At 31.5% G+C, this 17672-nt stretch overlaps 1 protein-coding gene and 1 long non-coding RNA gene across 2 annotated transcripts; one reads left to right on the plus strand and one right to left on the minus strand.

Moving 5' to 3' along the window:
• Positions 1 to 5494: 5494 nt before the first annotated feature.
• On the minus strand, positions 5495 to 7538 carry LOC111390727. The gene is made up of 3 exons (XR_002701975.1): positions 7339 to 7538; positions 6698 to 6956; positions 5495 to 5755 (listed from the first exon to the last, which is right to left on the minus strand). It is a non-coding gene; the product is annotated as an uncharacterized LOC111390727 (long non-coding RNA).
• A 7264-nt stretch (positions 7539 to 14802) lies between these two features.
• LOC111390719 (heptahelical transmembrane protein 1-like) lies at positions 14803 to 17657 on the plus strand. Its single transcript, XM_023015807.1, has 4 exons — positions 14803 to 15266; positions 15383 to 15475; positions 16699 to 16756; positions 16834 to 17657. Exons 1-4 carry the CDS (start codon positions 14983 to 14985, stop codon positions 17506 to 17508), a joined length of 1110 nt encoding a protein of 369 aa, XP_022871575.1. The 5' UTR covers positions 14803 to 14982; the 3' UTR covers positions 17509 to 17657.
• Positions 17658 to 17672: the final 15 nt, after the last annotated feature.

Consider the following 17672-nt stretch of genomic DNA (forward strand, 5'->3'; position numbering starts at 1 on the left):
GTTATAAAATAAATAAATAAATAAATAATATTTTAAAATAAATATATTATCAAAAATCGAAAGAATGAATAAAATAATAAATTACTGTTCATTTGGTGTAAATTTTGGTGTAATGGTTGGAGAAGAATTTTGGTTTGGTGCAAGATTTAGTGTAAAATTTGGTGCAAAATGGTGCAAAATTTGGTGCAGGATTGGAGATAGCCTTAGTTGTACCAATCAAACCTCACATCTCATTGCAATCAATATTCCCAAGCAGGGCCAGTGACAAGGACTTTTTACAGGTGGTATCAACGCAACATCTTTATAAGTGTTTTTTTAATTATCTTATGAAATGCTGCCACGTGTCCTCCTGTATTTTAACTCTATCACTGACCTCGTCTTTGTAGCATGGTTGTATATAGTAATCCTCATGTAAAGATACACGTAATCATTGAGACATACAAGAATGTCTATCTTGATCGGAACTTCTTAATCATTGGGATCTCTAAACACTTTCGCACCATTTTTTTTTTCTTCCCATGGCTGACACCAATGTCATCCTCACACCAATCCAAGTTATCTGTGATCTCACTTCACCCTATTCTTGATTGACGCTGACATCTCCAAAGCTTCTAATCGGCAATAGTTACCCTACATGGCGTCGCTTCATATTAATGGCTCTCAACGTAAAAAACTAGTTTTCATCAATGGATCCCTCAAAGAACCAACAAATGCTTCAATTGATATATTATAGGAGAGGTGATGCAAAATGATTCTCACTTTGCTGCTCAATTCAACTGACAAATCTTTCCTACAAAGCTTGGTCTACTACAAAAATACCTTCATGTATGGACTGACATTAAACCACGATTCTCTCAGAGCAACACCGCAAACCAATATCGCCTCAAGCGCGATCTCATCAATTTTCGTCAAGAATCAATTATTGTTAGATCCTACTACAACACCATCATTAAGGAGTCTTTAGGATGAATTACATGCTCTCACCGAACCCAGCTCTTACACATGTACTGCTCGCAAAATGACAAAGAAAAAGAAGCAATTGAACAAATTTTTCAACACCAAAAGTCATGTTTTAGCCTTGAATCCTCTGTCCACAGTCACAAAAGCCTACGCCACCGTCCATATAGATGAGACCTAACGACATCTTCATCTTTAGTTGTTGCCTATACTAGAAATTTATGCCATGGCTAGAGCTCGACCTTTTTTTTACCAAATTTTTAAAATCGAGCAAAAAATGGCAAGAAGTTATGGGGAAGGTCACCTTAAGAGAAGTATGATTCGAAATTATTATGTACCTTGCCCATTGGAATACCTTCAAGCTGAAGCAAAAGAAGGTCACTCTACCGCAACATACAATATTGCAATCATGTCACGATCAACTTCTCCTTCTCCTTCTGCCACAAGTACAATCCCTGGCCTCTCTGACAAGCAATATTGGCACATAATGGATCTCCTTTGACCTTCTCACTCGAGTGGCTTCTCTAGTGGCTATTGTTCAATCTCTCTTGCAACTAACATATTGTTTCAGCTATGGGTCATTGACACGGGGCCTTCAACCCTTGTGTTGCCACACACAACACATATTATCCCTCACTCACAAATCGTCACTTTACTAACGAGAGCCACGATTAAAGTCACTCATGTGGACTGTCTTAATATCATAATTACTTTAGCTCGGTCATTTATTATTTTTTCCTGATTTTCAATATAATCTTATTTCTGTTTGTCAACTGACAAAAAAAAAAAAAAATCATCTTGCATTGCCAATTTTACTTCTCTCTGTTTTTTAAAAAACCGCACAAGAGGAAGCTATTTGGGATAAGTGAGGAACACAGATGACTCTGTCATCCCAAAATCCAATTTCATATTGCTCTTTGCACTGAATCTTCCATCAACCCCGTTTGCACATTTAGGACACCCTTTCATATCTTGTACCCTCAAAGGCATATTTGATTTGAATAAAGATACTCATTGTGATGTTTGTATCCGTGACAAAAATACTGTCTACTTTTGTAAATTGGTTAAGAACAAAAGTGCAGCTATTTGTGGTAGTTTGGCCCATCTTATATGTTAATGTGATTGGATGGGTAAATTATAGCAAAAGTCCTCTGCCTTTGAGGTATTTATACTCGTCCTCCACTTTTGTTATTTAAGAAACCATGTCCTAAACCTTTCAAAAATTTGTGGTGTTTGTATGGATAAATTCAGTCCATTTCGGAAAAAAAAAAGGGAAAAAAATGTCAATCTAGCATTAAACAACACATGGAACATGTCACAACTACCGTACACTTAAAAGTGGATGGCACCAAATTCACGTGCCTATGTCAAGTACCAAAAGCATGACATACACATTGAGTCCCATACTGTAGCACTTTTTCTAGAATTGAGGTCAAATTTTGTTTTAAATGCCATATAGATGCTTTCTTTAGATTTTTCATATAGAAAATAATGTGTTATTTTCAATAAATTTGAAATTGATAAGAATAATTCTTTTTTCGTCAGAACTATTATCCACTTTTCCATTGAGGCCATGTTTGATTGGGGTGAATTTCGTGGATGTTTTCCATTTTCCAACTATTTTGGTGTTTGATTGCTTTTTTTCTATGGAATTCATTTTCCTTGTTTTCTCGCACATTTGCCATTTCCTTATTTTGGTGAAAAATTAATTCTCACCAAAACGTTGAAAATTGGTTTTCTGCCATTTTTTTTTATTTGCAATGAAAATAAATTCTAGAAACAATTATATAAGAGGATATCCCTTAAATTGACAATTTTCATGTAAACAAAGACAAACGAACACCGAAATATAGATGATTTTATGGATCTTTTTTTGGCAATGGAAACAAATTCTAAGAACAATTGTAGAAGTGAATATCCCTTAAATTGATAATTTTCATAAAAAATAAAGTCAAACGAATATCAAAAGACACTTTTATTTTAACAATTTTCAGGTGGAAAATTATACCTATCAAACACTATTAATTGATAATTCCCACTAAAACAAATTTTAGGCAATTCAATTCCCTTCAAATAATTTTCTTTCCATCAAATTTTATCTTTACAATCAAACGGACACTGAATTCAAAATTGAATTCACATCACATGGCAAGAAAATGCTCTATGTCAGTACATAATTTTTTTATTTTTACAGACAACACAAGGTGCAATATTATTGGAAAATGAGAAAAAAAGAAAAGAAAAACAATCTACTTACATTTTGTCATGTCAGCATTAGTACAAGTTCTATTAATTTTGTATTTATGACTTTATTGAACTAAAATATATCAAAAAAAAAAAAAGCCAAAGGCAATTGTAGCACGCGTGGTGTGTACCTCAGCATCAGTACAAGTTCTATTAATTTTTCTGTATTTATGACTTTATTGAAAAAAAAAAAAAAAAAAAAACCCAAGTAATTGTAGCACACGTAGCGTGTGCCTATACCTACCAATTGCGTAATGGTTTTGCCATTGAAACAATATTTATTTATAGCCTAACCTACCAAATTGTTAGGAAATTTCGCAGCAAACATAACCTAAATCGAAAATTGTGCGACGATGGCCTATTATTCAAATATTTGAACAATGAGTGTTCAATTGAAATAATGAGGGCATGTACGTATCTTACAACCACAAAGCAAATATAATTATACTAGTCGTTGGCCCATGCAATGCATGGGATATGTTATTCTTCAGGTAATATTAACGTGTCGAGTTTGAAGGGTTGACGGGAGATAATGAGATTAACAAAATAAACTCAATTTGACAAGGTAAATTTTCATATGATTTTAAGAATAAAACACAGTTTCGAAACATCTCAAAAGCATAAAGATATGAAGAAAATATTTTCTTTAACACCATTAATAGAAACAGAATAGAACCATCTACTATCCTGAAATTCTGAGTGCCTGTTAACCTGTTACATTAAAAAATGAAATTAGCTGTAGCGAAAAAACTAAACATTTATGCAACATAGTCATAATTTTACACTCAAGAAATTATCATTGTTAAGGCGCCACAATTGCACAGCATCCACTTATAGTAGATAAAGGGAGACTGACTAACTAATCACATATTTCTAGACTTTTCTAAGTCATGGGACCAACATCAATTTCCAACAAAGGCATGCCAGATTATTTAGATGCATTGATTGCATTCCATGTATATAGTTAACGCTTCCAACTTGAGACGATTGAACTTAGGCTCGTATTTGCCGCAATTCCCACTCCACCTTAATTACTTATTTGGTATCATTTCCAGAAACAATAAGGAATGGAATTCTGATCAACCCAAATTCTGTAATTCCGTAATTTCATCAAAGATTTTCCATGGTCACAGTTACCAAGCAAAGAAAATTGATATTAGAAGACTGTTATCATACTGAATTGCTACAAGTTGAGTCGAAGAAGTGGTGCTCAACACATTGGTAAAGAAGCCAAATGCAAAATTTTGGTAGAAATTAGAATAAAATCACCAATAGAAGAGAAAAAAGCGCACCTTCCTTTTTAAGCAAAGCAAATCTGGATCCCAAGGGATGAATTATTTGAAAAGAAAGAAGATGCATGCATCCACACAATTTATACATATATCAAACAAAATTCAACTTTCAAATAGTATATAATATAGGTAGAGTGATTAGGGCAACGAAAGCACGCAACAACGTTGTACAAGAGAGGAAGCGTACAAGGAGACAGACAGGAAAGCGAATACTAATGCATATCATACAAAGCTTGATCAAAGCAACAACAAAATAGTTAATTAACTCTAATTATAAATGCATCAAATCACATGACCCTGACATCCAATTCAACTGAGATCCCGAGACAGTAAAAGAAAAAGAAAAAGAAAGAAAGAAAAAAAAAAGAAAAAATATCCATAGAAAAAAAAATTTTATAGGAAAATTATCGTCGAGAAATCAATCTTAGGTTAATAGGTCATTTTTCAACCAAATCAAAGTATGTTAAACAGGGTTCCAGATATAAATGGCTTGATATAAATTTGTAAGAAGAAAAAAAGCTTAATATGAGTTGGTCGATGTTCCTGTAGCTTGCGTTTGAATGACAGGTAAAGCACTTGCTCCTATATATATTTTATCGTTAGTAGCTCTTTATAAGAGAAGGAATGTAAATAAAAGCATCTTGTATAACAATATATAACATTTTCAACAAGGCAAAAAAATTAAGAGGGTCAAACATTCCCATTGAAGAACTCACAGGAAAATTTGTAGTTGCAGAAGATCCCCAGTATTTCAATGATGTTAAATCATAAGCTCTAGCAACCTTTTCTTACTGGTCATATGCTCCTAAACGATTTCACATCCTTCTCCTGTACTTAGAGGTGTAAGTCTGACAGCAAAGATCTATATCACACAATATATAAATTCACTTTTAGGATGAAAGTAAGCTAATTTTTTCTCCTAAGTCCTAACCCAAATTTGTATTTATTCCAAACCTCCCCCCTAAAACAAAAAAATAAAAAATAAATAAATAAATGAAGACCTAATTTTTTCTCTCAAATATTACATTCCCTAGTTAGTTCACTGAATAAAAATAATTACTTTACAAAACTGTAAATACTATAACAGAGGAAAAATCAACTCACATGCAACAGTAGAGTAATAAAATGAAGAGAACTACCTTACGGGTGTTGGGACATAAGAAGCTACTTGCCCCTTGCTTGGTGATCTTCCCAACACAGATGGAAACAAGAGACATGCAGAAAGACCTAGACAGCATACCCACTTCCAATAGCTGAAAGTGCTGTTTCATTATCACGTAGGTAGATGTCACTTGAGTTGATAAAAGGAAACAAAAAGGGCATTATATACACAGCCTTTTCCATATATAATTGAAGTACGTATCAATAGGAGAGGCTAAATAAAATTATTCGAACTGAAATATATCTTTCCTAGCCAACAAAGTAGAGAATTGTAACAAACCAAATATGTTTAGGGAAATATTTTATTTGCAACATAAAGTAAGAATTGAATGAAGCGTAATGAAAACTAGGTATTGGAAGCTCATTGTCCTATTTTGTTGGCTTCCTCTTTCACAATAGAAATTGCTCATTGTCAATATTGTTATTTATTAATTCAAAAGCAAATCAATAATAATTGAAACAGAAGCAAATAAGAAGCGATTCTCTATTATGTACATGAATACGCACCTCGCTCAAATATTTCCAATTCCATCGAGGCTAATTTTTTTTGTTATCCCCGTCCTCTTTATACAATCAATCCCCAATAAAAATTGGATTCTTATAGTATAATAAAATTCCTATCTATAGTGGACTTAATCAAACACCAAATATTCATATTATGCCTTTCTTTAAATAATTTGTCAATATAGTTCCTCCATCTTACCTGAGATCTCATTGCTAAGGAATAAAATTCTTCGATTTTCATCTTTTAAAACATATTAATCTTAATTTGATGCAAATTATAAAAATCTTCTAAAATCAATTTTTAAATTTACCAGATACAATGGGATACGAACAATACAAGTAAATAAAAATCACTTTTGCATGCAAATCAGGATTGGACTTAATGAACTCATTTCCGTAGGCATTCATCATAAAATCCATAGTAACAAAACAACGTCATATTTAGAATACTAAAACTACAAAGTATCCAGATGACTTTGTGGAACAAGGGGTTACATGAAATCGAAGTAAATTACTCAACTTCAACTAATATCCGATACCTGCAAATACTCAGGCATCCACAGTGGAAGAACCACAGCTACTTCTAAAAGTCTTTTTGCTTCGCTCAACCCAACCACATCATCCTATCTAACACTAGGATTGGTCTCCAAGACATCCCTTTGAACCATAGCAGCCAAGTCTCCATTGGGCCCTTTATATTGCACATTCTTCGACTTTCCCTACCTAAATTCATAAAAGAATGGACTTTGTTTCACTCCCCTTTGCATTCCAATTACTATTCCAAAATATGCTAATTCCCTGCACCATTAAGAATAAATATTTTTAAAAACTAAATACATTTTCTACCAACACGATAATATTATTACACTTTCAGCAATTAACTCTTGAATGTTGAATCTGTTCCTCATCTATGTCATTTAAAATCAAGTTTATTTTCTCCTCATTAACACCATTAACAACATGATGTAGAGACTACATAGTTTACAAAACTACTAGATAGTTTCATGAAATGCCTCATAAATTCACTAATAGGACAAGTAAACTGCAATTTTCAAAAACCATTTGTCCCATAGTTTGCTCAAGTAGGTTCAACAACGAGATTATGTGACAATATAAAGGGAATAAAAATGACTTGCGTCAAAACACAAGAAGGTTATAAATAGAAACCATAGGGGCTTACCTTGGGCGAAGCCATTTCATAAAAGTAATAGAGTGGCAAGTTGGCAAAGAAGAGCCAAGTAGCGTTACTACCAAAGCAGTATCAAGTGTGCTTTGGCATTGAATATCACAGGAGTTAATTAGTCAAAACAATAGGAACAAAAATGCATCCATGTAAAAGATATAATTTGAAAGTTATAAAATCAAGAGTAGCGCCACATACTAACAGCTCACCAAGAGTTCCAAAAGAAAAATGAAAAAGGACATTTTGACCATAGATCCCACCATTACAATCAAACTGATTGGCATGAACATAAGACATGGGTTGCCATTTCATAAAGTGATATAACAAGTATTTTGTCTCCAAGAATTAGAGGAAAAAGGCCAATACACTAATTTCCATAAGTTTGATACTAAACAAAGTCAAAGATGATATTCAGAATTAAAACTTGAAACGGAATAAAATTGGAAACCAGAATTGAATTTGATGACTAATAAATCCAAACAGCATTCCAGATTCGACTGAAATTTAACAGTAACTCCTTTAAACGTGTTAGAAGATCCCAAATACCCATATTTTGATCGTCGCATAACTTGATTCACTTAATACGCTATGAGTCTACACTAATTTCAGCTAGCAAATTATGGATCCTAATTCTCTTTTCAACTTCATATTGAATAGATCAACCATATAAAAATTCAAGATTAATCTAAATAGTGCACAAAATTGAGGTTTAACGCCTTATCAAACCAGAAATCAAAAGGAATTTTCACTTCAGGCATTGTTGCACATTTCAAGCGATCACTTGATACAACACTACACCTTAAGCTACAAATGAAATAAATAAACCAGTCAATTTCAATTACATAAATCAAAAACCTTTGCTCGATAAATATTCAATGTCACCACCTGACAAATCGAATCACAAAAAACCTCGACTGAGGAACAATGATCCCGTAGAGACACCAGAAGAGTCTAAAATTGAACCCTTGAACTTCAGTAGAGCAGATCCTCTCGTATTAGAACCCAAAACAGTGTGTTGTTGAACCTAAAAGAATACCTAAATGAAAATTAATAGCTTCAACAGCTTGTGCAAACGGAATAAAAAAACTTACCAAAGATCCTCGCTTCCCTTCAAAAAAGAAGCAATGAACGAGATCCCAAAACCAAAAAGAAAGTAGAAACTTACCTGACATAGACTTTGCTGTGTGGTTACGGCAAATGGAAATTCTAATGGAACGAAAGGGATCTACGACCTTTTCTATGAAGGAGAGGGAAGGAATAAAATTAGGGTGATCTCGACTCCGACAAACCCTCACTACACTGTAAAACCTATATCCATGTAGGAAAAGGAAAAGGGAAAGGAAGGAGGTTAAAAGGCTGAATCGTGTGGGAGAAGTGGACCATTAAAGCACTTGTTGAAGAGATATTTTGTGCATTGAAAGAAATTGGTTAGTGGACAGTAATTATCTAGTTAAAGTGTGAAAAGGAAGGCAGAAAAATGAACAGTAAAAAGCTCATTGCCTCTTTTTATCAAGTGAGATGAAAGTGAAGTGTGAAAAGGAAGGCAGAAAAATGAACAGTAAAAAGCTCATTGCCTCTTTTTATTAAGTGCATATTTAGATGCATTTAAATTTTTTAAATTAAATATTAATAAAAAATGTACTACTTGTGTTCATTTTCAAGCTCATTACGAGATATCAAACGAAGTCGAAATATTACATTCTTAATATCATTTTGAAGTACTTACGGCATAATATTGTATGTCGTTAACGGTGCGTGAAACGGCTAATCGTAGCAAATGTTACGAGACGTCAAAATATGCATTTTCAAACTATATTTCGAAATTTTCGATAATAAGTTAATTTTAAAAATTTATTGACGATTGTACGATAGTCGGATCGATAAATGTTTTACATTCTCTCGAAACTCATTTCAAAAACTATATCATAAACACATCGAATGATCTAAATGAATATCGAAAATAGTTAAACGGACATTAAACGTATGTGTTAAAAAATGCGTATAAGTCGTTTTTCTTAAAAAAAAATTAATTATTTTATTACTGTTTATTATTTTTTCGTAACAATTTTCTCAATACATCATTTTGTTCAAGAAAAATTAAGTGGTATGACGTAAATTTTTTTCTCCTTGCACGAAGTGAATATAGGTTTTTTTTTAACATTTTATTTACAATAATTTTGTTTATTAATATAATTTTAAAAATTTAAATATATAAGATATAGTTGATAGTTAATGGCGTGAGAATTAGGGAAAAGAGCATGATATGTCAGATTGAAAGCAATGGAGAAATATTGCAATAGACAATGGCGTGTGACAAAATTCCTACAGTATTTTTGAATAAAATTTTTCCTGTTGCCAAACCAATTCCCAAACCGATTAAGTTATTTAAAAGTAAAAGAAGAGATTACACTATCTAAAAGATAAAAAATTACTTATAAGTAAAAAAATCACTTCAAGTTATTTAAAATAAAAAACATATAATTGTAAAAGCTATTTATAGGTAAAAAAATATATATATATTAATTCCTCATTCTCTTATAATTGCAAAAGCTACATATATAAAAAAATGTGACCTTAAAATTTTTTTAGTATAAATATTTATATATATTTAGTTTTTAAAATTAAATATTAATAAAAAGATTAAACTATCTAGAACGTAAAAAATTACTTATAATTAATAAAATCACTTCAAGTTATTTAAAAGTAATAAAAAATTATAATTGTAAAAGTTACTTATAGGTAAAAAATATTAACTTCAACATTTTTAAGTAAATATTTAGATATATTTAATTTTTTTAAATTAAATATTAATAAAAAATGTACTACAAATAAAACTGAAAAAAAAGTGCACATTTGTGCGAGGACTCCCCGCACGCATAAAACTCCGTACACGGAGGTTTGCTAAAGTAGTTTCTTTTTTCTTTTTCTTTTTTTTTTTAAACTTATGTTATTGTGTTCATTTTCAGGCTCATTACGGGATATTAAATAAAGTCGAAATATTACATTCTTAATATCATTTTGAAGTACTCGCGGCATAGTATTGCACGTCGTTAACGGTGCGTGAAATGACTAATCGTAGCAAATGTTATGGGACGTCAAAATAGACATTTTCAAACTATATTTCAAAATTTTCGATAATAAACTAACTTTAAAAATTCATTAATGATTGTACAATAGTCGAATCGATAAATATTTTTCATTCTCTCGAAACTCATTTCAAGAACTATATCATAAACATATCGAATGATCTAAATGAATATCGAAAATAGTTAAACGGATGTTAAACGTATGCGTATAAGTCGTTTTTCTTAAAAAAAAAAATCAATTATTTTATTACTATTTATTATTTTTTCACAACAATTTTCTCAATACATCATTTTGCTCAAGAAAAATTATGTGGTATGACATAAATTTTTTTTTCCATGCACGGAGTGAATGTGGTTTTTTTTTTAACGTTTTATGTACAATAATTTTGTTTATTGATATAATTTTAAAAATTTAAATATATAAGATATGGTTGATAGTTAATAGCGTGTGAATTATGAGAAAGAATCCTACAGTATTGTTGAATAGAATTTTTTCTGTTGCCAAACCAGTTCCCAAATCGATTAAGTGTGAAAACGAGTGTGACAAAAATGAACAGTATACTCTCATTCTCTCTTTTATGTTAGTGTAGATGTAGAGTTAATTGTTTTAAAATATAGCCTAAACGGAAGTGAAGGCAAGATGAGGTAAATTTTCATTAAATCAGATTCAAGAAGTATAATGGAAGTCGATATTTTTGTGGGAATGTTAGCGTTTGATCGTCTTCCTATATAGCAGATTTTGATATGATAAAATGATAATTTATCATAAATAAATTGTGATTTTATCTATTTATTAATTATTAAGCATGTAAATTAAAATGTTTATGATCACTTACAATAATATAAATTAAGTACTTGCATTGAGAAGTACAGCGCAACACAATTTATATTTTGATTATAATAATTTGTTCACAATCAATCTATATGGTTGACACATTAAACTGGAAGATCAGAGTGTTCACTAATTCACTATCTGAGAGTGCAATTTATCCTTATCATAGAAATAGTTCAAGATGATAATGGTACAATTGGCTTATATTAAATAGACCATTATCGAGTTTATTTCTATAACATGACCATGAGGATAATTAAATTTCACTTGATTGCCATGAATATTATCTAAATCCTTCAACAGAATTATGTATATGTTTTTGTGACTTTAACAATTCTTTGATTCACCTATGAGTGAGATCAATTTGATTGGTCAAATATTTTGATGAGTTGAAAACTTGAGAATGAGTGAAGTATAGAATATGAATTCGTATCGGAAACCATAACCCTGGGTAGAGAGACAGCTTAAGTATTTTCTATTGAAAGGTAAAAATTTGAGCTTAGCATTTAACCACGGCTAAATTTCGACATCTATGAGTTGTTTTATAGGATCGTTGAAGAAAATTGTGCTTAAGCTAGTGCGTATAATTAGAAAGGCAAAACGATCATTTATATTCGTACCTAATTATCGAATACTAGATGGGATAAAATACATACGTGGTGGGTCAAAAGAAAGTATCATAGATTTACTACTTTTGTGATCTTAAATATTCCAAAAATTTAGTCTTTTACCTTCAGTAAAAAAAAAAAAAAAAGCAAAAAATAATAATTAGATTGAACGATCTAAATTTGATTAGACATGATCAAATTATTGGAGCTTGACTAATACATGTCTGACTTTTATGAAATATTGGAACTTAATTGGAATTATTATAAAAATTTTGTGCTTAATTATAATTACAATAAAGTTGTGTACTTAAATGTAATTGCCATAAAAGTTGTAAATTTAATTGTAATTGTAAATAAAGCTCTAGTATTACACACATAATTAAACGTAAATTAATTGGATTTTAACTCTAATTAAAACTCTTATTTGTATTTTAATTAAAACTCATAATTCAATGTGGAATTCTTATTATATATGGACATGAAATTATTTTATCTCTATAAATAGAAACTATATGGAACCTAGACATCTGATTGACTACAACAATACGTAATATATAATTTCATAGTATTCATATTGGAGAGAGAGAAAATTGTTTTTCTTATTGTTTAGTTCAAGAATTAGTTTTATGATTTAATTAAAAAAAGGTATCCACCCACCCATATAATCTCGATTTTCGAGAATATATTGGAAAGACGTGGGGATTTGAAATATCGAGTTTTTGAAATTAAATGTTGAAAGCTTGCAATTCAAAAAGCTAAAAGTGCGTAATTCAGAATTAATTCAGCAATTAACATCGAATTCAGGTAAAGTTTCAAATCATTTATTCTGGATATAACATACAAGTGCACATCCATACGATTTTGTTTCTTGAATTCAAGAATAATACTTTCTCTGTTTCAATTATATAGGCTTATTGGAAAACTAATTTTTGTCAAGATCTTTCATAGTTTACCCCATTTAATTTTCATATGCAGTAGTAAAATACTATTGGAATTAGTAAAGAATTTGAATGTTTGAGAAACGAGAGTTGTTCCATGTTTCCAGGAAGTAGGAAATGTGTCTTTAGATGATTTCAAGAAGTTGACATATTAAATGGGAAAAATTGAATAAGGGTATATTGGTAAATGAACAAAACAAAATATTTTAAATTAGGAAACATGTCAATATATTTGAGACAATTGAAAAAAGAAATCCAACCTATATAATTGGGACGGATGGAGTATATATTTTTAATTTTGAGTAATTCAACTTTCGCATTCCAACCATTATCTTCTACAAGATCTGTGCTACATGGATTAACAATTGTTCTTTCTTTGTCTAGTTTGTGATAGAACTGATAAAATCCCATGTAGAATAAGAACCAAAAGTCTTTCACTTGTGTACCTGTAAATAGAAATATTATATTTTGTATATTTTTATTCCAATTTGAGTGGGAATGATGGAGAAAGTTATCTTTTTAATTAGTTGGATAAGTCCAGATCAATTCAACTACCACATAAATTTATGTTAAGCACCACTCGTGAAAGTTCAATAGCATCCTTAATTTTTATTTTTATTTTCCATTTGAATTTCCCTAAGAATGCTCCAACTCAGGCAAATGGCCAAATAAAGTTTTGATTTAACGATACGAGGCATTGACATCAAATCGCTTCTTTATACTTAAGACAATTAAATTCACACAACAAATTCTGTTAGTTGCACCATTTTCAAATTACAATTAAGGCCATCAATATAAGATCAATGTAATATTTATGTTCGTAACTTTTTTGCGGACACATTCTTTTCTTCAACCTTAGCATATCTTATCTAATAATAGTATTCATCCAAAATATCCATTGGGAGGGCATAAAATGACTTATTTTCCCATCCATTTTTAAAAAAAATAAAAATACAAAATTAATAAATACAAAAGTTCGACAAAAATATTTTTCCCCATTTCAAATCACGTGGATGATAGGTTTTGAAAAAGAATAATGTTATTTGCTGCCGATCATTACCACGTCGACTTATATGTAGGAATGTCAAATGGATTGAGCGGCTCGTCCGCTCGTTAAAACTTGGCTTGTGGGTGGCTATTTGATGGGCTCGAGCACGAGCCGAGCTCACGAGCGGCTCGTGGGCATGGCTCGCGAGCCAAAAGTTCACGAGCCCACGACCTCATCAAAAATTGTGAAGAAAAGTTTGAAAATTTTCAAAAAAAAATAAATAAATAAATTATCGAGCTCGCCCACTGAGCACGGGCCGAGCTCTCGTGCTCGTGTGTTTAAGGGTCGAGTTGGCTCGGCTAGACTTATTTCCATCTCTACCTATGTGACATACATGTGACGTTTAGTGATTTATTCTATAAGATAATAAAAGACTATCACATTAATGTATCAAATCACTAATCGTCACATGTATGTCACATTGAACAACTACGGCAGTAAGTAATTGCAAATAATATTACTGTTTGACAAAATGTTTGCTAATTAATATAATGTTGAAAGTAATAACTTTGACAAAAAAAAAAAAAAGATTTAAAACTTTTTATCATAATTTGAAGTCTTTTAACCTTAAAAAATTAAAGCGAGGTACCATTTATTTATAAGTATCCTAAAATTCATTTATTAGATTAAAAAAAAAATAAAAATATATGAGTTATCTATATTATCATATTGTACCAAATTAATAATTGACAGCATTTTATAGATAATTGGGCCAAAAACATTTTTCAACCATCCAAAATTTGTCAAATCATTCTGACAATCTGATTCTAATATAATAATATGTTAAAATGTCATAATTCAAAAAATATCCAACTTGCACACGATGTCGAAAACAGATGAGTTGTTGAAAAATAATTGTGCCATATGTAAGACGTGAGGAATTTATTGATAACCTAACTAAATTTATAAAACCTAATTTATTTATGAGAAAGTCAACAAATTCAATTTTGTTGGTTGCGTAGTTGCAAAAATAGCCTTTACTGCACTTCTTACTCGGACAAAAAACACACACATAAAACTTATCCTTTTTCTGTCATTTTATTTTCTGTCATATATGTAATATGTTTATGCATATATACTTGATTTCTTCTTCGTCTGAGAGTTGTAAGAAATTTGTGCATGCAGCAGTATGAATAGCAGTGAAGGGTCTGCTTGGCAGAGGAAAATAAAAGGAAAGATGTATCAAGAAAGGGATAAGACCACCAGCTTTCTCTCTCAAGATTCAGTGATGGATTGCAAGAAAATGATGGGCAAAAAGAAGGGGAAAATATATCCTCTTTTATCATTTCATGAATTGCCAGATTATATGAAGGATAATGAATATATTTTGAATTACTATAGAGTTAATTGGCCTCTCAAAGAGGCTTTCTTCAGCTTATTTCGTTGGCATAATGAAACCCTTAATGTATGGACGTAAGTACTGTTTTTATCTCAGAATTTCCCTTTTTTTCAATTTTTTTCTGATCAATTGTGTTTATTATGACTTTTTTTACTGGGATTTTTGTTTTTTTCCTATTTTCCCTGTGCAGGCATTTAGTAGGATTTGTACTATTTTTAGGATTAACAATTTGCAATCTGATGCATGTGCCTCAAGTAGCAGATTTCATTGCAATCTTTACTGGGTAAGTTCAAGAAATTTTACTCTGGTGCTAGGGGTAGGGGATTGGAGGTAGGAAGAAGATTAATTCCGGGATTTTGAATAAAATAATTAAAAATCGTTAGAGGGATTTAAATGCTAAAACACAAATGTCTGGAAGATTTTTGGAGAGAGGGTGAGTGTGTCATTTAGGGAGGAATTATAAAGGGTTTAATTTATAAATAGATAGAAATAAGTCGTGGATAAGTGGATAAATAATTTATTAATTTTGCCAGACAAAGATTTAGTTAGTGGAAGACATCTTTGAAATTTGCTTATTTAGTATTTTATATATCTTTGTTTGGAAATATTGTAAGCTGAAGATGTATACTGAACCGATTAATTAACGACAAAAAGCTAAGAGTGTATCATACTTCTTGTCATTGCTTTGTAGTTAAATGATCTTCATTTTGACATGATTTTTACATTAAAGAGAAATTATACTGTAGTATAGATCTGTTCGGCCAACTCATTTAAATGAAAGAGACATTTGACTGTCATATGTAAAAGAACTTCTTATTAATGTCCAAAGTTCAATTAAAGGCTGTTTGGTAGGGTTTTTGAGAAGACTAAAATTGCTTCTGTGACTAAGAAATTGATTTTGAATATTTGTGGATAATTTTCTGAAAGTTCTTACTAATCTAAAGTAGCTTTCTCATGAAATTTTTCTACAAGTAGGAGCCGTGCCAATGGGCCCTAAGTAGTGCCAAGTTACAATTAAGCTATCAATGGGAGAATATTCACTCCTTGTGCCCCATTGTTATTTTGATTAAAGGTTTGACCCTTGAAAAATGTCTATGTTGATGTTCGCGACTTGACCTCACAGTATGTATCTGTTCCTATGTCATGTTGAACTACTTCATTTAAAATTTTGAATTGTTGGAAAGGGAGAAAATTTACTTATTTTGTGTTCTCATCTTTCAACATGATGAACTTTTGAAAGCTGGGGTGAGGCCAAATTGGACAAATCAAATTTATGTAAGGGACTATTGATTGATGAATAAGGCATGTTCTTAATAATGTTCCAGAAAAATATAATCAAGAATTTTTGTTGTGAAATATGGCAATTGTAGCCTATACATACTTGGCTCTTCATTGTTGAAAACTTGAGCTGGTACCCTTTATTTACATAAAATCTGTGTTCAATGATCACTTTGTAAAATCTTGTGCTTTTAAATGATGGTAACCATATATTTTCTTCTTGTACAGACACTTTGCTTCTGGTGCAGATACTAATTTCTCTCACAACTTCAAGGATTTTTCCCCGGTGAGTTCTACAAAAATTACTTTATGACCCGTCTCTTGATCAAAAAAATGAATTTTTTTCGAACTCCATCTTTTCAGGGACCAACAAAATTGATAGATCTAAAGCAAAAATCCCATCTGAATATGGATATTACATCCCCTGAAATGGCTGCTATAAGTTGGCCATTCTATGTCTTTTTAGGTGGTTCAATGTTCTGTCTCTTGTCAAGCAGCTTTTGCCATCTCTTTTCTTGCCATTCCCATCACTTAAATATACTACTACTGCAAATGGATTATGTTGGAATAACTGTCATGATAATCACCTCATTTTTCCCTCCAATTTACTACATCTTCCAACGCACTCCCCACTGGCAAATTGTTTACCTTACTGGAATAACAATAATAGGGATTTTCACTATCATAACCTTGCTTATTCCGGCCTTCTCGACTGGGAAATACCGCTCGTTTCGAGCATGTCTCTTCACGTCCATGGGATTCTTTGGCCTTGTGCCTGCCATCCATGCTGCGGTTGTGAACTGGAACGATCCTTACCGGAATATAACGCTAGCCTATGAGTCGGCCATGGCGCTATTGTACTTGATAGGGGCATCGTTTTACGTTAGCCGGATTCCCGAGCGGTGGAAGCCCGGGTGGTTCGACCTGGCCGGTCACAGTCATCAGATATTCCATGTGTTTGTAATCTTGGGGGCTTTGGCTCATTATGGTGCTGCACAAATTTTCTTGAGGTACCGCAGTAGAATAGGGTGTGACTAAATTTATGTGTGCTGTGTGAAATTGGGCCTACTATAACCCTTTTTCATTTGATGTTGTATTTGTATAGTAATTAATTTGCATTTGCCTCTTAAGACGAATGTATCTTATTTGTCAACGAGCTCGGAATTTTATTAGATGATTGATCTTCATCTCGAAGTATCTTT

This window comes from Olea europaea, unplaced genomic scaffold (genome assembly GCF_002742605.1).
Source record: "Olea europaea var. sylvestris unplaced genomic scaffold, O_europaea_v1 scaffold707, whole genome shotgun sequence".
Taxonomy (NCBI): Eukaryota; Viridiplantae; Streptophyta; class Magnoliopsida; order Lamiales; family Oleaceae; genus Olea; species Olea europaea.